This window comes from Arachis ipaensis, chromosome B4 (genome assembly GCF_059453495.1).
Source record: "Arachis ipaensis isolate K30076 ecotype BB chromosome B4, ASM5945349v1, whole genome shotgun sequence".
NCBI lineage: Eukaryota > Viridiplantae > Streptophyta > Magnoliopsida > Fabales > Fabaceae > Arachis > Arachis ipaensis.
In genome coordinates this window covers 1,748,124-1,769,131 of record NC_142439.1, presented here as the reverse complement: position 1 = coordinate 1,769,131, position 21,008 = coordinate 1,748,124, and the positions used below count along the sequence as shown (strand labels likewise).

The 21,008-nt window shown below is 33.9% G+C and overlaps 1 protein-coding gene across 2 annotated transcripts; it reads left to right on the top strand.

The window, feature by feature from the left end:
• The first annotated feature begins 6,665 nt into the window (after window positions 1-6,665).
• Window positions 6,666-20,895, top strand: LOC107638293 (uncharacterized). 2 transcript variants are annotated; one of them, XM_016341498.3, is made up of 10 exons: window positions 6,666-6,967; window positions 9,763-9,880; window positions 10,821-10,917; window positions 12,104-12,210; window positions 13,998-14,120; window positions 14,258-14,411; window positions 15,042-15,102; window positions 15,191-15,558; window positions 18,094-19,615; window positions 20,068-20,895. In XM_016341498.3, the coding sequence occupies exons 1-10, from the start codon at window positions 6,840-6,842 to the stop codon at window positions 20,300-20,302; spliced, it is 2,913 nt and encodes a 970-aa protein (XP_016196984.1). In that variant the 5' UTR covers window positions 6,666-6,839; the 3' UTR covers window positions 20,303-20,895. The 2 variants fall into 2 exon arrangements, with proteins under 2 accessions (XP_016196984.1, XP_088339995.1); XM_088483869.1 differs by having other exon boundaries at window positions 6,701-6,967; window positions 12,104-12,197.
• The last annotated feature ends 113 nt before the right edge of the window (window positions 20,896-21,008 follow it).

Below are 21,008 nucleotides of genomic sequence, written 5' to 3'. Positions count from 1 at the left end.
TTGGGGAGACCCAGAGTGCTTTTGTGAAGGGCAGAAAAATCCATGATGGGCACTGATTGCCTGTGAAACTGTGCAGTGGCTGAAGGTAAAGAAAAAGAGCTCCGCGATTATTAAATTGGACTTTCAAAAAGCTTATGATAGGGTCAAGTGGGGTTTTATGGATATTGTTCTGCAGAAGATGGGTTTTGGACTTAGGTGGAGGGCTTGGATAAAGGAATGTGTCTGCTCCGCATCTATGGCGATTCTTATCAATGGCTCCCCTTCTAAGCCTTTCAAGATGGAAAGGGGCCTACGACAAGGAGACCGACTGTCTCCTCTTCTGTTTGTTCTAGTTGTAAATGTTCTCCACATAATGACTAGGAAGGCTGTGAGGAATGGACGTATTTCCCCGCTCTTGGTTGGGCGAGACAACATTGAGCTATCGTACTTGCAGTTTGCTAATGATACCGTCCTATTATGTCCTACTGAGGAAGAGACTATCAGAAATTACAAGCGGTTGTTGCGATGCTTTGAGTTGATGTCTGGGTTGAGTATCAACTTTGAGAAGTCTAGTTTTATTCCAATTAATTGTGAGCGGCGCTGGACACGGCGGATGTGTAATTTAGTGGAGTGCAAGGAGGCATCTCTCCCAGTCAGATACCTGGGCATTTCTCTGGGAGCAAATCCGAGGCTCGTTAAGACTTGTCAAAAGACGCTCAATAAGGCGGGTAAGTTGATCCTCATTAAATCGGTTCTTAATAGTCTGCATGTTTACTATCTCAGTCTGTACAAGATGTCCAAGGCAGTGGCGGAGAAGTTAATCTCCCTACAACGACGCTTCTTATGGAATAAAGAGGATGGGAGGTATGGGATGCCGCTGGTAAAATAGGAAATAGTCATGGCTCCAAAAAAGACAGGTGGCTTGGGAGTTGGTGATACAGTGATTTGAAATACAGCCTTACTTTTTAAGTGGTGGTGGAGATTTTCGAAAGAGGACTGTCCGTTATGGAAAAAAGTTGTTTGCTCTTGTAATAACATGAACCCCACTGAGATGCTAAGTGGCCAACCAATACCTACAAGAGGGGGTCCATAGAAGGAGATCTGCCAATTACAAATCAGAGAGCCCCATGTTAGAGAAAGGATGATCAGAGGCTTGTCCATGGAAGTAGAGAATGGTGGAACAACCCGGTTTTGGGAGGATAATTGGCTACCTGGTGGTCTGTTGAAAGATGTGTTTCTAAGACTGTTCTCGGTCTCAAACCTGAAAGGATTTGTTATAGGGAATTGTGGGTTTTGGGATGGGTTAGAGTGGAATTGGAGCTTTCAATGGAGGAGAAAGTTATTTCAATGGGAGGTGGAGCTACTAAATCAGCTCCTTGGGATGTTACAAACAGTTAAGCTCACAAGTGAGAGAGAGGATAGTGTGATATGGAAATTTGATAAATCTAGTTTTTTCTCGACTAACTCCTTTGTGCAGGTGATGCAAGCAGAAGTTCTTCCGGAGGACATCGCGAGATATAGCTTCACTAGTGCTATTTGGAGAGGTTTCGTACCTCCCAAGATCGAGCTGTTTTCTTGGTTTATGTTGGTTGGCAGAGTGAATACCAAGGATAGATTGTGTAGACTAGGCGTTATTGAAGAGACTGATAATATGTGTGTTATGTTGTAAGTATGTAGAGTCTGCGTTTCATTTGTTTATTGGGTGTGAGATCACTTGACAGGTGTGGAGTGCTTGGCTATTTGTTCTTGGGAGGCTCTGGACAATACCAGGTTCACTAAAGGAGTACTTTCAGAGTTGGACGTCTGGTTCAGTGAGAAAGGATGACAGGAAGCGGTGGTTCATTGGTTTCTCTGCTGTTATATGGACAATTTGGGTAGAAAGAAATGCGAGGATCTTCAGAAATCAAGCTTCTAGCGTGGAGGAAATTATCAACTGGTTGTTCGAATTTTCTGATGAATTGTTTGGTGGTGAGCCATATGGTTGTTGATGACAATGCCGAAAATAATTGGGAGCTATCACGTACTTGATGTTGTTGGTTTGTACTGTTTGTCTCTAAATACTCCACCTTGTGTGTTGAGCTCTTTACTTCAAATATATATATATATATATATATATATTCTTTTTTCATAACTCTTCTTTTTTTTATTATTTTTTTCTTTTCGTCCTCTTTCATTATCAGAAATGGAACTAGATAAAATATTAAAGATGGGCCAAAAATTAATTTTATAATAAAATAAAACTAAAATAAAAATTTTAGGAGGACTAAAATAAAATTTATATATAATTTATATAAAAAAATTTAAGGAGTAATTGCCCCTTCCTCATAGTAAAGTTTCGCACATATTCATTATCATTATTATGATGATCGTTATTATTATATCACCTTCTTCTCATTCTCTTTCACTATTATCATCACCATCATCATCATCATAATTATTGTCATCCTCTCTCTTCTTCTTCTTTTTCTTTAGCATCCTTGTCTTCTTTTAAAAAAAAAAAAAATTTGCAACATTCTATTTTATGTTTTTGTGCAAATTTTTTTAGCATCATCTTATTCTTCTTTAAAAAAAAAAAAAAACTACGACATTTTATTTTATATGTCACCTTTAAGAATTTTTAATATCAAAATTAAAAAATTTAGATGTCACAATTAAAAAAATTTTATATTATTTTTTATATATTTTTTTTAAACAACTCCTTTTCCTCCTTCTTCTTCTTATTTTGATAGTTTTTTTTGTTTCACACTCTTATAATTTTTATTATTTCATCTTTTAAAAAAAATAAAAAAATCAAACAAAGAAGAAGAATGAATAAAAAGAAGGAATTACGCAATTTTTTGTTTTATTTTTTATTTAAATTTTTTTGACAATAAACATAAAAAAATAAAAAAATATGTAACTTTATAAATAAAAATACAAAAATTTCGCACAAATAAAAAAAAAAGAAAAATAAGAAGCAAAAAGAAGAAACTACAGTATCAAATAATCTTAAAAAATTTCAGTGTTAAAATTAAGAATTTTTTGTATCAAAATTAAACAATTTTTGTGTCACAGGTAAAAATTTTTAATGTTATTTTTCACGTGAAAAAGAAAAATGTGTAATTTTATGTACATGTCTGTGAGTAATTTTTACTAAATTTAGACTAACTTAATTGAATTTAATTAATAAAAATATCGGGATACATAACAAAACTCAAAATTAAATCAATACAAAATACTAAATTATAAAATTGTCACTCCTAAGATTTTAATAAGAAAATTAATTAAAATTATTGTAAATTGAATATAAATACTTATTTGAATTTTAACGTTAAAAATTTATTAGGTCCCAAATCTGTATTGTGCATAATAAATGATTGACTCTCATAAGTGAATTTTAAGAAGTGAACTTTGAGAAAATATTATAAATAAAATCAAAATATATTTACATTTTGATAGCTACTTTATATTTTGTATTTTAATAGGTGGGTATGTATTTACATTTACTTTCTATTTATGTATGCATATAAAATTTTAGTGTTTCGATCACTTTTGGATTTTTTTAGATACATTAATAGATACTATCTTGTTTTTCGACAAACCCAATTTTTTCTAAAATTTGGTATTCTAAAATTTTTGGACATTCTAAACAAGACATACTTTGTGATCTCCACCCTATTTTTGTAAATTTTTATTGTTTTGACCACTTTTTAAATTTATTTTTACTTTTTTATATATTTTTTTCATATTTTCATTCTTCTTTTACCTTTTATTTCTTCATCACATCATCCATTAATTTTTTGTGCATAATTTTATTAGTCATTTTAATCAGTTTTAGTAGCTTTTACATTTTATTTTACCTTTTTAAAATTGTATTTAATTCTCATAAACACTTATTTTTATCATTTTGAGTTGTATGGTTCTAACAATATTGCAAAAATTAGTAACTTTAATGATAATTCATACTATGGAATGGAAAATCATTTGAAAAGAAAGTCATATTCATATAGACAATTCTAATAGCATCAACCCTTTATGAATTATTATGATCACAATCCACTCTATCATGCAATTCAATGACTATGGTGATACTTGCTATGATTATACATCTTCTCAACCAGCGATGGATTTAGAAAATTTTGGTAGTGGGGCAAAATTTATATAACATGATAATAATTTTATAATAAAAATAATATGTGTATAAAAAATTAAATATTAAATTATTTATTAACCACTATATATCTGTGTATAAATACATGTATTGTTTAACTTATTTTTAATGTATATTTTATATTTTAATATATATTTTATACAGATAATTATTTTTTATGTACATATAATATGATTATTGTTATGATTATATTTTGTTATTGTAAAATATAATTAGCTTTCAAAATATCTAATATACAAATTAAAAAACTAAAATAGTAATTTAAATAATAATATATAATTTAAAATTCTATTTTTTTAGGTTTTATAATTTTAAAAAATTAAGTAATTTTTCTATTTAATACTACCATCAAAGTTTCTCTCTTTCTATATATATTACTAAATAATTATTTAAAAATTTACTTCCCAACACAATTAGAAGCAGACTCTTATTGATATTCATAGTTAAAAAAGTTCTTTCAATTAATATAGTTGTTACGCAAAAATTAAAGCTAATTTAAAAAGAAGATAAATAATATTCTCTTGAGTTGATTTTTAAAAAAGAACATTAATTTCGTTTAAATCTGAGAATTGATTATTCTAACGAATATCTAATATAAAAATTTTAAATTGACGATTAAATATCAAAAGTTGAGTAAAAAATTATTATGGGATCAAATTTAATAATCTAATGGGGGCAAATAAATATTATTATCATATACTACTCAAAAAATTTTCAAATTGTAGTTGGGCGCTTGCCACCACACCAATACACTTAGAACCGTCTCTGTTCTCAACCAACATATTTATATGACTTGCATTCTCAATATTTTTTTCAACTACAATACTCTCAAATTTCATTTCACTACCAACAAATTTCATGGGATTCAAGTCCAACATTTCAATATCATCGTCCATATGAATCATTTGAACAAGCACCTTCTCATACTCCTCTTGAACTACCAACTCAATATTCTTATTTTTGTAAATCACCTCCCGCACGCTATGATTTTCTCCAACATGACCAATCTTCTTTTTTCCTATAACCCTTAATAGAAGAACATGTTCAACCATTAAATCAAGAACAAAAAGAGTTTAAATCTATCATCCAAAGACGAGAAGAGAAATTGGATCGCCTCAAAAAATTAATGAATCAAATTACTACAGGCATGCCTACCCTCTCTTCTATTGTACTACCATCGTACGTATGTGTAAAAATAAAGTTAACCAAAGAGAGTGGTGTGGAAGAAAGTTGGAGCCTCAAGTGAAAAAAAAAAGGAGATAATGAGTGAATTACAACAAAAAAACTATTGAATGCATCAAATTTGAAGGAGTGGTTGAAAGTTTAGGATGAGCTAAGTAAGTAACAAACTTTATTATTAAGAATGATTCCACACCAACGAGTAACTTCGATAAATTTGTTGAACCTTCGCCCGTTGAATGTGAAAACAATGTTGAGGAAGAATGTTTATAACCTTTAAAGCACACTTTGAGTAACGAAAATGATGTAAAATAAATTAGTAACAAAAAGGTGAAGATTATCATAAAAGAATTCAAATATAAAAATCATATTAGTATTTAACAAATTATTTAAGAATTCTTTTTATTAAGTCACTATCTAACACATTTTTTGAATGAATAATTTTTTTCACTTAATTTTTTTTATCCACATCAATATGTTTTATTGGAATTGAATGGCTAACTTCAAACTCTTTATTAATTGAAGAGTAAAAGTAGTCAAATATTAATCGATAATAAAAACCAAGGCTCGTAATAAAATTATAAAAAATATTTTAAAATTTAAGTTTTAAAAGTGGTGTGAGATTCAATTCATTGAGATTCAACTAAAAGTCCGAAACTTGTGGAGAATTTACAAATTTTTCCACTCCAAAAGAAGCATCATGAGCAACAAAAAGTTCTTTCAGAAGTCTCAAACTTTGTAAGAAAATTTATCTTATTGTTGGACACCTAATATTTTTCTTTATTTTTTATTAAAAATATTTTTTTTCATTCAACTAAATTAATCTAAACCAACATTTAATAATACCGAAAAAAGCTCATAAAGTTATTTTTTCTTAAATAACATTCGTAGGTAAAAAATGTTATTTTTTGACTAATAAACTATAATTCAAATAGCATAATTTTCTCATAGAAATTGCGGATTCGAAATTCCTCCTAATTTTAAAAACAAAAATGTTATTTCCTGAATAAAAAAATAAGAAAATGACAAATAGATTTCTAACCTTTTGTTTCGCAGACATTTTTGTCCCTGATCATTGAAAAATATTTTTAAATCTCTGACCTTCATAAAACTTGGACGGATCAGTCCTTCCGTCCAAATACCTCCGTCTGTCCAAATGTCTTCGTCAGGAACTGATTTGTCCAAATACCTCAGTGAGGGACTGATCCGTCCAAATTTTATAAAGATCATAAATTTAAAAGTATTTTTCAACGATCAGGAACAAAAATATTCGCAGGACAAAAATTCAGTATCTATTTGTCATTTTCTAAAAAAAAATTGTGTGTGTAAAACTGTAAACGAAGTAAATAGAAAGTTTAATTTGGTCAAATTGATTTCTTTCCCACCCGTACTGAAGTCTTACGTAGTTGTTGTTTGTTGATGGTAGCACCTCCACCATCTCGCTCAACCAGATCTGAATACATACATCACTCTCACTTGTAATCACGATTATTCCGTTCATTTCTCTTGCTTGGATTGCAGCAAGTGAGAAATGCAGCGTGCTTCTGTCACCGTTGAGGAACAGCTGTTGCAAAAAGCGATCAAGGAAGAGTGTCCATGGGAGAACCTTCCCAAGCGAATTCAACTTACCCTCTCTTCCAAAGAAGAATGGCACAGAAGGTTAGAGTAGCTTCCTCATGCTTCCTTGCAAAATCTTCATGCTTTCAGTTGTAACCTAAATTAAGTCCTCACTGTTTTAAGATTTCTTGGTTGTTTAACTGTTTATGTTTGCCCTGTGTCTCTTTTATTTTCCTGTTTCCACTATCAAACGAGTTTCTGTTTCTGTCTCTGAGACAGTGCAGCCTAAGGGACTAAAATTCAGGGTTCGGAGTCTCCGTCACTTGGGGCTCTAATTACCATAATTTTTCTCGTGATGTGCTAAGAGATTGCAGTTTGAGAATGTTCTATTAAAGAGTGAACAAACTGGACAAGATAGAATTGAAAAAAGTGTGCATTAGAGGAAAAAGAAAGTTATAATAACATATGTGGTTTAGAGATAGGAAGAGAAGACTAGTAGAAGCACATAACTTGGTTTGATCAGCCCAACCAACCCTAATTAGTGGGGAAAGCAAGGGTACATAACTTTGTATGTTGTATCAATGAAAATAAGATACTGAGGTATGAGCCTGTTTGATTTGCATCTCCAGTTTTATCATTTTCAGGGATTTTGTTAAAAAAAATTATGAAAAAGATAAAATTGTCTTCTATTTTTGCCTAAATGCTATTTCTTTTCTGTATTTCTTTGAATTGTTTCCTTACAAGATTATTATCAGAACCCATTTGGAGAATCTTAATAAATTACAAAACCCATTTTGTCATCCAGTAACATCAAGTCAACAACTGCCTCTTTTATTGTTGCTGAAATGGCCCTGCAGTTGGATAGTGGTGCAACATTTAGTATTGAGCAATCAATATTTGAAAATTCCCATGTGTAGTTGCATATGTTAGACTTAATATGCTATGCAATAGCCTTTAATTTCCGAATGTGATCAACTCCCCTTTTTAAGAATTACTTGGTGCAAAGTTCTATGATTTTTCATTAGCTTATTTTTGTACAGAGTTTAATTTGAATCCTGGCTAATCCGTTTTCGGATTTAGCTTTACTTGTAGGAGAGGAAAAGAAATACATCCTCTGATTCTTGTAAGCTTGTTTCAACATGACTGGTCTCTTGCTAGATATGTTTCCTTTGCTTGTTTTTGGTAAATTGGAGGTAGGCGTACATAATAAATAGGATGGGATGGGATGGGATGGTACCGAAAACAATACAGGATGGACTGGATGGTGCTGGCACCAGATGGTGGTTACCAATGACTTGGGGTTGTTCCCGGTGCTGGGCAGAGGTTGCCAGTGGCATATGGGTGAACTTGGGTGGTGGTTGTGGGGTGACAGTATGTGGTGGTTACAGGAGTGGGTGGTGGTGGGATCTAGGGAGAAAATTGGGATGAAACATACTAGTCAATCCTGGATCTCGTCCGGCCCAAAACTGGGATGATGGGATCTATGGACATGGGATTTGAACAAAGGTAGACGCAAATTCTGTGATATGAATAACATCTATATCGTATATAACTTTTTTTTCTTTTTAAAAAAAGCAGAAAATCAAGAGAAACCATGTATTAAGCATCATAACTAATAATCCAAAATCTTAAGTTCTATATTTCATAGTAGTTCCATAATCCATACTAAATAAACTCATAAAGTCATAAAGTCATGAAGTCATAAATCCTAATTTAAGTTGTCAATAACCAATCATCATGATAGAAGGGCAGTGAAATTACCCATATACCTCCCTTAAAACCATCATAGAAGTTGTTATAAAGAGGCAAAGTCGGGTTTCAACACCCGTGTAAGATCCCAGTTGCATTTGCTGAGAAAGGCTTAGATTTTGGCCCAGATCACACCAGGATCCCAGCTGGGACATCTGGAATGAAAAAACCTAGATTTCATCTGGTCTCTTCTCAGATGCATGCTGGGATGGGATTGGTTGCCGAGATCCCATGAGATCCAACGAGATTGACTACCGTATTGTGGGATGAAATAACCAACTTAACTTAAAATTATTATTATTTTACTAGATTAGGCTCATTTAAAATATGGACAATTTTATGAGGAGGTTTTTGTGTGGAGAGAATGAAGACGAGTATATAATCTACCTTAAAAAATTAAAAAAATAAAATGACATATTCTTCTAAATAGATATCTAACTATTTATCAAAGAGAATCTTCATTCTCTTTTTTTCCCTCTTTACCATAGCATGCACCTTAAAATATTTGTGGAGCTACCAAAAAATAATTTAAAAGAACTAGGCCACTTTGTACTTGGTTAGCTGAGTTTTAGCTGTTGCCAAACACCCCCCTAAATTTTCACTGGTTTGATGAATCTTTTCCTTGGGTTATTAGCTGGAAAATCAAAAATCTATTATTATGCAATGTACACTCAAGAAAATTCTCATTCATTCATGAGTAGTTTATTTATTTACTTATCTATACCCATTATGACGAGGATTAAGGTAGATTGATAACTGTTTTGGTCCCCAATTTCAGTTTACAATTTTATCCTTATTGTTCATTGTAAAAAATAAACACATAAATGGTTATAAAACTGTTCTCCGGTTACTCATTGCTCCCCACTTTCTGAGAAATAAAACTGTCCAGTTTCTTCATTTTTTCTCAGTTTCACATTTAAAAAAAAAATATAGACATTATATCTTTTTTGTTATTTCTTTAGATTGAGATCAAGTTTTCAATTATATTAACAAAATTTTAAAAATTATTTCTCTTGTGAATAATAGATATTCAAAATATGTCACACATCAGTTTTTGGTTTTCATGTGTTGATTCCTTGACTATACATTTTAGAAGTACATAATTAACATTTCCTTTAATTTTGTTGGCCATGGGAATTGCTCTGCAGGATAATTGAAAGTTGCATAAAGAAGAGACTCCAATGGAATAATTGTTTTGCTCGAAAGGTTTGTAGAGAAAGCGAATATTATGAAGACATGATGCAGTACTTGCGGAAGAATCTTGCTGTATGTGCTCTACTAAATACCTGTCTCGTTCTTTTTACTGCAATTTGTATATTAAATAAATTGTTCTAGAACTTTATATCCCTAATTAATTGGAGTTTTAATGCTGAAAAGATAAAATAATATCAACATTTTAACTAAAATAGCAGGTTACTGTAGTTTTTGGATAATGTTTTGTTAAAACTAGTATCATGTAAGACAGAAAATATGGTATAAACTCTGTATATAATAAGGAATATGATAATCCACTAGTTGGGAAAATAAACCTCAGAAGCATGCAAAGTATTATGAACACGTATGAGATGTAGAGAAGTAACAAGAAATAGTCAGGGCATAAATGAGCCCTTCACCGTAATTCCAGAAGTTACTCTTGAAGAACTCCTCACTAATGGAAACTATGGTCTTTGGAAATCCATAAAGCAAAACTTCCTCCGTAACAAACAATGCGGTCATTTCCTTGGTGTGAAAGAGGGATGACCTTGAGCATGTTTGTTGAGCCTATCAACATCAACCAAGATAATTGGCTTTGGCAGTCCTTTCAAGAAGTCTGTTGATAGTGTCATCCTGTGTGGTATTAGACATAGGAAGCATTTCCACTTATTCACCAGGAATGGAATTTCATTTTTTTTTGTCAAACTTCATATGCACGCACATATTTCTGGATATTGTTTTGCACTCTTTATTGAATCATTTCAATAGTAGGAGACTCCTTGGAGCAACAACTGGTTTATCTTCATGTGACCTCAAGGTCACAGATTCAAGCTGTTGAGTTAGCACTGACACTTGTGTACTCGGCAGTCCCTTTATGTTCCTGAATCGTATTTTATCTAAAATTTTAAAAATTCAATGCAAGATGTATATACTAGTTAAATATTGGGCAGTGCTCGTGTATGCTTTCATTGCAAGCCACCTGTATTTATTTATTTATTCCTTTCTTTCGCAGCTTTTCCCATATCATCTAGCCGAGTATGTCTGCCGTGTCATGAGGGTATCACCTTTCAGATATTATTGTGATATGATCTTTGAAGTAATGAAAAATGGTATCTTTTACTTGTTTAATTTCTCTAGTGCATTTGCTCTCCATGATGGCTACTTGCAATGAAGTGTTTTGTTTTGTTTTTTGTTTTTCTCTTCCTCCTCCCCCCACCATGTGTCTGGCCATCTTAATGAGCCTTTCTAATACCAATAAAAATTTTGTATGATATATTTTCTGACTGATGATTCATCTGTAACTTGAATGGATAGAACTGGAATGTTAGATTGTTCTTAAATTGAGAGTTGCTTTAATAATCCTGGTTGGTTGTCTACTTGTCTATCAAAATCTTTTCTGTAAATTCGGGTGGTGTGAATAAGTAGTTGGTAAATAGGAATGTCCCTGAAGTCAGGAAACTTATGTTTGAATTTGAAAAGCTTATTCCTGTTTTTTCTTTTCCCCTATTTTTCTGGTTATAGGTGATGCTTCTAAGTTTAAATAGAGGGAGCAAATTGGTGCTATAAGATGAAATGTGATATGTATTGATTACAGGTTGATGGTAGTATATATATAAAGCGAGCCATATATGTGAGGAAACATATCATGAGGTGATCATATGCCTGGCAATAATGCAGACCTTCTGTTGAACTTGATGTCGATCCAACAGCCATTATGGTTATAGCAACTTTAGTTTGGGATTGTTTTATTCAAAAAGCAATCACGTTAGGGAGAAGGGCTTCTAGTTGTGCGGTTTCCTGAGTATGCTTGAAAACAAGGGTTAGTGCTAGTGTTTGGAATTAATGATAAAATGGTTAAGAAGACAAGAGGCTTATGGAGACCAAATAGTAAAAAAAGGAGGGAAAGGGGGGGGGGGGGGGGGAGGTTTACAAGTAGCTACATCTTAGAACTTCTGTTAATCTCAGAAGTTATATCACAGAACTTATGTATTCTCAATGATAATGTTACTAGTTACACATGTTTGTATATACGTATAGGCATTCAGTTTAGCAGGTTTCACATGAAACCTATACCACGCTCTATTGTAGGTAGCACTCTATGTTGTAACTTCATTACTTGCCTTGCAGCCTATATTTATTTCTGATTCGTTGTTACTGTATATTATAGTCTGCCAATCAAAGAATCCACTCTAGTACCTGTGATGCCCTTCCCTTCCCTTGTTATTTGTACCAACCTAATCTTTATTTGCAAGTAAGCCTGTTTTTTGAATTTATTAAATGTTTAATTTTACGCAGAGCAACCTTATGACAGCATTCCAAATTTTAGTGCTGCGGATGCTTTGAGGCTTACAGGAATCGGAAGAAATGAATTTATTGATATAATGAACAGGTGCAGATCTAAGGTACTGGATTGATTTATGTAGGCAAATATTAATATATAATTGGTACTTGGATTTCAAGTCTATCATTTTATGTTTGACATCAGCTGTTGCAATGTTGTGCCTATCACCAAGGTATCAATCAAGAAAGACACTAGGTCAAATCTGATTGCCTAATCATTTGGTGAATTGGTTGTATTATTATTTGGTTTCTCTTCCTAGCTTAGCCTTTTTGAAATGTTCATGTTTACCAAGAAATCCTCCCTGATTCTAGGAAGTGATTCTCTTAATTCTAGCTATTATACTTCGTTAATTTCTCTATCAGGAGGAGACATTTTTTGTATAGAATAATCTGAATCATATTACCAAACATTTCAAGTTGCCATCAGACAAAATCTGTGTGCAGTGCCTCATATTCACAATCATGGCTGATAGTTTGTCAGTCACTGAGGGTACCCTTAAATGGAGAATACCATTCAATTCCCACGTATTTAATAACTCAACTAATTAGAGGGTACTGTTTGCTTGTCCTACGCATCAGTCTCCCTCCTGGCTTTTGACCATCACCATTTCATCCAGTGATCTTGAGGGCATTCCCGATCACATTCTAGTGTTCCGGAGTGTGAATGATTTGGTACACGAGCTTATGGGTGACTTCATGTATTACCAAACAAAATACTAGGACCATGTTTGTTTGTATCTCTATCCGTAGTGTCTACTTGTCTCTATAGTTTGTCTCGGGGAAGCCTCAAACCATAGCGTAGGTTGCTTTTGGATTCTATCTCTATTAGAGAAATATGGAGACAAGAGACATAGACAAAATGGCGAAGATGGCTATTTTGTCTTCAGTTTTAGAAAGTACAGAAAATACACGAACTTTCTGTCTGAGACCAAAATTTTGATGTCTCTGTCCTTGTATTCACAACCAAATGAGTTTCAGTATACAAACACAGCCTAGGGTTCAAGGCCATGGAACACGGGCAAACATATGTTTTATGACATTCAATATGTTACTTCGGAACGATTGCTTGTGATTTTCTTTCTTAATGGGGTTTAGAGTAGGAAACTTTGATAATTAGGAAAATAGTAAAAAGTAAAGTTGAGATATAAAATGTAATAACTTCAATGGAGAAATGTAGGTTTGCCTTTTATGCAATCATATACCACAACCAGACTGGATGTGGTTGATATTTCTGTCTTCATTAGCAAAATCTACATGTCATTTATGATGCATGGACATTGACACCAACCTGGGATATGACACGATACAGGATACGTGGACAAGCGAATTTTAATTTCTTATAAAACACGGGAACACGACATATATGTAAAATATAAAGTATTTTTTAGAGTAATGATATTTTGATATTTATTGATATTAAAATATAAATTAATTTTTAAACTGTTTTTAATATTTTTTTAATTATATAAAGTATTTAAAATATTTTTGTTTTAATAAATGATAATATATACTATTTCTAAACTCATTTTAAGAATATATGTTAAGAGTAAAGTTGGACACACTGACATATGGTATTTAGGTGTGTCTAAGCGTGTCCAGAGAAGAATTTTTTATTTTTTATTAAGATGCAGTTGGACACAGAAGACACGCGTGTTGGATGAGAGTCGATGAGTTTCGTGTCCGACTCGTAGACACAGCAACTCGGCAAAGTGTCCGTGCCTCATAGATTATCATTGTTTAATTATCTAGGGAATGTATCTTAATTCTGGCCCTCATAAATTTCAATTTGATTTTCATAAACATCTCTATGTTCTCAAAATTTGGATTTTTTTTTTCTTGGGTTTTACAGAAAATCATGTGGAAATTGAACAAATCAATTGCCAAAGAACTTTTACCAACACAACCTGTGGATTTTCCAATTGAACCGTGGTGGGGAGTTTGTCTTGTCAACTTTACATTGGAAGAATTTAAGGTGAGTTGTGCTTAAGACCCTTTGAGTATGGAAGAAGAGTTGTATGTAATAATGTTGTCACTTTTGTTAATTGCAGATAGTTGTATATTCCCTTGTCTTATAGTTTCTTTTTTTTTTTTCTTTTCCTGCTATTTTAGAAACTCTCAGAAGAGGAAATGGCCACAATAGACAAAGTGTGTAAGGAAGAGGCAAATTCATTCATCTTGTTTGATCCGAATGTTATCAAGGGTCTTTACAAACGGGGATTGGTCTATTTTGATGTTCCTGTATATCCTGATGATCGGTTTAAAGGTGTGTTCTATGTGTTAAAATGTGCTCTATGTTTTACTCTGAATATCCTTAGAGGTATATTCACGGAGAATTAAAGTTTTAAGCTTGAAGCTTAGGATATCCCTTACACATCATGGTCCAAAGCATATGCTAAACTATATGGCAGAGAGTTGTACATCAGTCATTGTCCCTAACAATTTTTTTGTTTTGGTTGCACAAACAAATTGGCAAAACCAAAATATAGATATATCTTCTGTCATTTACATTAGTTTCTACTCAACCTCATGCACAACTCTTTTGTCCATTTCTAGGTAATAGTAAGTATATTCTAACCATTCCAAACTCAATACTGTCTAAAATAATGATACTAGTTATGTTTCTGTATCTTGTGCCTTAGCTAATGATTGGTCAGCTGTGTAGTTAGTAATTATGGTGAATTAAATTTTGTAAAATATTAATAGTTGGTGTGCTTGTGTAATCATTCTGAGGCTTATAAAGCCTATTGTGTTGAGAACTGAATGGATGTAGTGTACTGAGCAATTATACTTCATCAGTAATATCTTTTTATTTTGTGTCCTTGTGTGGATCATTTACTTGTTAATGGCTATTTGATCAATTGGCTTGAGAATTTTTATATTTATGGTTGTTCAGTTTCTAGGCTCGAAGGTTTTGTTTCCAACAGGGAGCAGACTTATGAAGATCCCATTGAAGAGTAACATTTATTTCAGTCTGTATCTTTTTTGTTAAACTTGCTTTACGTACATTGCGTCCCTAATTCTAAGGTTTTCCTATTCTTCCAGGTTATTATATGCAGTATTTGTTGTTTCAAATGAAAACGCATCTGTTACCGAATTGGCAAGTACCCTACAGGCAGACTTGGCACAACTGCAGGCTGCTGCTTCTTTTGTATGTCGATTGGGATGGGCAACGAAAGTAATTGATCCAGCATCTATTCTTCAAGATACAAGTGCATCTGGGTCTCGTAGAAGTATAGTTAGCGATGAATTTGGTCAAGCCCTTGAGAATATGGTTATCAATAATGATTCCAACCGGCAAGGAGATGCTTCAAGTTCCGGAAATTACGGTCCACGTCCTGCCTATACACGTGCAGCTTTCATAGTAGATGCTAATATAACATCCTATCTTATGATGGGTTCTGTTTCACCAGGTTTCCTTTCACTTCTCCATCATGCTGAAATTTATTTGCTAATGATTCGCCAGCTTTCGTTGTTGATTTTTGAGCATTTTGTCGATAAGATAATAGATAGGAATGGACACAGTTTGATAAGTTTAATATTTATATTGTTCTCAAAATAAAGGAAAATGGTAGCTAGGTTGACTACAGAGCTTTTTATTATCCGTCATTTTGCCTATATAGCTCTAACCACCTTGTGTAAAATATTAGTGCTAGAGGTATCTTGCATCCCTATGAGAATAATGGAGCCCTGGTGTCATATTAGGGGACAATATTTCCTAATAAAATTAATATTGACTGTGAGTGAGCCCTAATAATCAAACTTGCAAAAGTCTGTGCGAAGTCTCTCTGGTTTCTTTGCTTATCATATAGGTTTTCTAGTTATATGTTATACAAACCAAGCTACTGAATGAGTTGTATTCCATGTAAATAGGCACTATAATTTCTTCAATGTAAAATGGGATAGCACTTACTGAGTTACTGTTATTAATAAGTCCATTTCCAATTCTAATGGATTTGGTTTTATGCATGATCATGTCTATTCAACATATAAATTCGTGAACTAAAACTTCTCTCTAGTAATGCACATTAGAAGTGAGTACTTTCGAGTAGAGAAAATAAAATATAACAGCGCCAGATCTTGAGGGTCTGCCAATGCTGTTCTAAAGAGGCCCCAGAATTGGGGTACTTTATTTTGTGGAACTACTTTTTCTGTCTCTCACTTTTGGTCTCGCATACATTTTCTCTCACCTATTTTCTCATCACTTAACCACATCCACCCCAAACTTTAACTTCTTCGTCCATTATCAAGGTTAAGAACACTCCCTAATGCTACTTCTTTCTTCTCTGGTGACCACAATAGTTGATAGAGTGAGTTGAAGAGTGAGCTAAGCAAGAGTCTAGAAGAGGTAGAATCTGTTAGATTGTTAAGAGTTGGTAGCAGATAGATAGATCTTACAACTAACTAAGGTATGAAAACTCCCTTCTACTCCTTTGTAATAGCTTATTGAATAAGCTACTCAGCTATGTATATAAGCAGTGAACTGAGCTTAAACTCAGTAATATAACACAATAAACATTCATTCTCAATTCTCTCAACTCTTTCTTCTCTCTTCTATCTCTCCTCTCCTCTCTCTCTCTCTCTCTCTCCCCTTTTCTCAAACTCTATCATGGCATCAGAGCTTCAGATTGCAAAAGCATGGATCCTCCGCCAATGCCACCGCTGGGAAATGTCTCTGCCTGCGGTTGTGCCTCTCTCACTTTCTCTTCCGAATATCTCTCTCTGACTCGATGATCAGAATTTTCTTCTCTGGCGCCATCAAGTCCTATCGGTAATCAAAGGCAATCGCCTTTTCAGTCTCGTTGATTGGTGTGCTCTTCATCCTCTGAAATTTATGTTGCTGGAGGATGCTCTCAATAATGGTGCATCCGACGAGTTTGAGCTCTGGGAAGAGAAAGATTAGACAATCCTCATGTGGTTGATGTCGATGATGACTGAAGGGTGCTCACACTTGTTGATTGTGAGTTTTCGTGGCAAATGTGGTAGAAACTTGATCTTTACTTCACGTCGCAGACAACAGCACACATGCAACAACTGAAAGTAGGGTTAAGCATTATAGAGAAGACTTCGCAACCTCTGAAGGAATGTCTCCTCTCTCACACTTTTCTTTTTCTTTTAATTTAACGTGACTCAGTGGTGGTGGTGGCTTCTGCTGTAATCACCACTCACTATCCTACTTTTGTACCAGTTTAAACTATCGAATAAAACACCAAAACCCCAAAATAGTATGACTTCCCAAACATTGAGTGGCATGTCTTGAAAATAACAATAACACCGGTTTAGGTTTAGGTTTATGCTTTACTTCATATTTGTTGGTTATCACGGATTCAACTTTGGGGCTGCCTAAATTGCAAAAGAGCCAGTGATTGAGAGCATTGATGGCAAAGAATACTGACATAGTTGATGATTTAAAAAATAGGCGAGTAATTAATTTGGCTTCTACCATATCAACTTGAGATATTGAATGGTTCTAAGATTTCGGGCTAGATAATGAAGGGTATTGTGGTGGTGATTTTCATCCGATACAGCACATACTGATCCTGTTGATAAATAATGAATTTGTTTTTGGTTTGTATGTTACACACACATACTTCTGCAACAAATGCTTTATTTTCTTTGTTATTCTTTTAATTATATTTATTTATTCTCTGCATTGTTAGCGTAATAAAGTTCAAGGAGAATTTTTTTTAAAATAATTTGATTAACAATTAGCAGCTAATTCAACTTCCATTGACCACATACTTCCAGAAATAAGCAATCAATCTAAGGTTAATAATCTTCATTACATGATAATCTATTTCATTTTCTTTTCATTGATTTCCAAATCCATTATTAACTTGTTCATGCTTTTTTTGTATTTGTACTGTATACCAATAGCAAAACTATTATTCTGTGGTGCTATTATGTGTACTATAGTCTGACCATGTTCTCCCTGTAACCTATTTCAGGCCTGAAATCTCATGCTGTTACACTATATGAAGCCGGCAAATTAGGCCATGCCAGCATTGCTGATCTTTGCAGGGATCTTGGCACTCTGGAGGGTGCAAAATTTGAGGGAGAGCTGCAGGAATTTGCAAATCATGCATTTAGCCTGCGTTGTGTATTAGAATGTCTACAAGCAGGTGGAACTGCATCCAATGAAAAAGAGGAGAAAGGTTTTAACAAGATGGATACTGTCACTTCATGCACTGATGAGTCAAGTTCTATGAAAGCTGAAATCTCTCTGGCTGGGAAATCAGAATACTCTGTTATTGCAGAACTTAGGATGAGTGGTGATAATTTAGATCTAGATAATTCGGCGGAGGCTTCTACTTCATCAGAAGCAGTTCATAGTAGTGCATTTGCAACCCATTCTACTACTTCGTTAGATGATGCAAGTATAAGTGGGAAAAAGAAATATCGGGTAGACATTCTCCGCTGTGAAAGCTTGGCTTCGCTTGCACCGGAAACTCTTGATCGTTTGTTTCTTCGTGACTATGATATAGTTATGTCCATGGTGCCTCTTCCTCATTCATCAGTTCTTCCAGGATCCACTGGTCCAGTACATTTTGGTCCTCCCTCGTATTCTTTTATGACTCCTTGGATGAAACTGGTATTATATTCGTATGCAGCTAGTGGGCCTCTTTCAGTTATCCTTATGAAAGGACAGTCTCTGCGCTTGCTTCCTGCTCCCCTGACTGGTTGTGTGAAAGCTCTCATATGGTCTTGGGATGATTCTACAGTAGGAGGCCTGGGAGGAAAGCATGATGGAAATTTAGTAAATGGAAGTATACTGCTGTACTGTTTAAATTCCCTTCTTAAACATTCGGCTGTCCTGGTGCAGCCGCTTGGTAAGTTTGATCTCGACGAATCTGGAAAAGTGGTTTCCTTGGATATCCCTTTGCCCCTAAAGAACTCTGATGGATCAATTGACCCCTTTGGAGAAGATTTAGGAATAAGTGAAAAAGAAAGCTCAAAGTTGAATTCTCTCTTGACCGACTTGGCAAACAAGATTGAACTACAAACAGTTGGATATATTCGCCTACTGAGATTATTTAAAGGAGCAGATTCAGAGCAGTTCTCACCCGCTAAAGAGAACTATGATTGGGTTCCATTGGGTGTTGAATTTGGGATGCCGCTGTTCAGTCCAAAGTTATGCAATAGTATATGTAAGAGGGTAGTTTCATCTCAGTTGCTTCAATCTGGCTTATTTGGTGAACACCATAATGCTATGCAAAGCTTAAGAAAAAAGTTGCATGACATTTGTGCTGTGTACCATGCAACTGGTCCTGCTGCAAAGCTTCTTTACCAGAAAGAGCAAGTTAAGGAATCTTCACAACTTCATATGAACTATGCTAGCGGAAGATGGAAGCCACTTGCAGAACCTTCGTCTCTGATTTCAGGAGCAACTAGTGAGAATCAAAGGTTAAAACTTGCTAACAGGCAGTGCTGTGGAAGTGAAATTTTGTGCTTTGATGGCAGCATTCTTAGGTTTGTTAAACTTCTACAAATTAAGTTCTTGAATATTGTTGAATTTATTTTATTTATTTATCTTTTTTATCAGAGGAATCAATTATCACAATAAATTTGCTTGTGGAGTCCTTTACCAGTTTAAAATTGAAAGTACAATAATTTATAAGAACTTCATTTATATAGCTTGTATTTTTGTTTTTGCTGTATTAGTTGACAGAGATATAATCATTTATGTTTTTCCTCCTATTAGTTTAAGCTTTTGAGAAAAATGGTATCATAACATGGTATCAGAGCTTCTATGATCGAAATGTCTAGAAAATTCACGCAAATCCAAAAAAAAATCTCTTGCATGAGAGGCGTGTTAGAGATATAACCATTTATGTGATTCCTCCTATCAGCTTAAGCTTTTGAGATAATTAGTATCATGATATTAGTTAAATACAATTCTCAGAAACTGTATAATGGTGCAGGTCTTTTGCCTCCCCTCCTGGCTATGAAGCTGCGACAAAGCTCAATGAAGAAGCGCGGCAAGTTGACACAAAATCTGAGGCAGATGAAACTGATAGTAAGGAAGTAACGCTTCCCGGAGTAAATCTCATTTTTGATGGTTCTAAGTTGCATCCATTTGATATAGGTGCCTGCCTCCAGGCTCGTCAACCTATTTCCTTAATAGCAGAGGCAGCAGCAATCAGTTCCACAAAGTAAATCTCAGCCTCTAATCTAAATGTGTGCGCTTGTAACCTACATTTTGAATACTAAAATGGACTCAGGTTTCTTGTTGGCTTTCCACTTCAACAAATTCCTACCACTTGCTAGCACACAAAAAGGAGTAATGTAATCAATTTCTTTGATGGGCTTTCGATTCTGTAGCTCTTTCTGAGCTGGGGTTACTGCTAGTGCTCTGTTGATTATTATATTTGTACTTCGATGTTTATCCTACCCCCAAATTGTTTCATTTTTTCGAAGTGTTTCATATTACGTTCCTGGAACATGAGTATTGCAAGTAAGGTATCATGTTTCATTTTGTCTTCTAGCACTTCAGGAAATGACAACACTAGCCTTTCAATCAGAGAGAAAAAGACGGAAAAGTTCACCTTTGTAAGTGGCAATGCAGCTTTGTTCTATGGATACTGTAGTCTGTAGCCCATTGAGCAACACAAGTTTTTGGGACGTTTTATTTTTTATTTCTTTTGGGTGGCGTGGCAAGTATTTCACGGGGTCTATTATTTAATATAATTGTAATGTCTATTCATATTTATTAATATATAATAAGAATGTAGGGATGGTTCTTTGATTGACCCATGGTGCAATGAGTTATTTATTATTAATAAGAATGTAGTGGATGTTTCTTTGATGCTATGTTTGGTTAGTGTATACCAAGAGACAAAGATAGTGAGACATAAATTTAGAA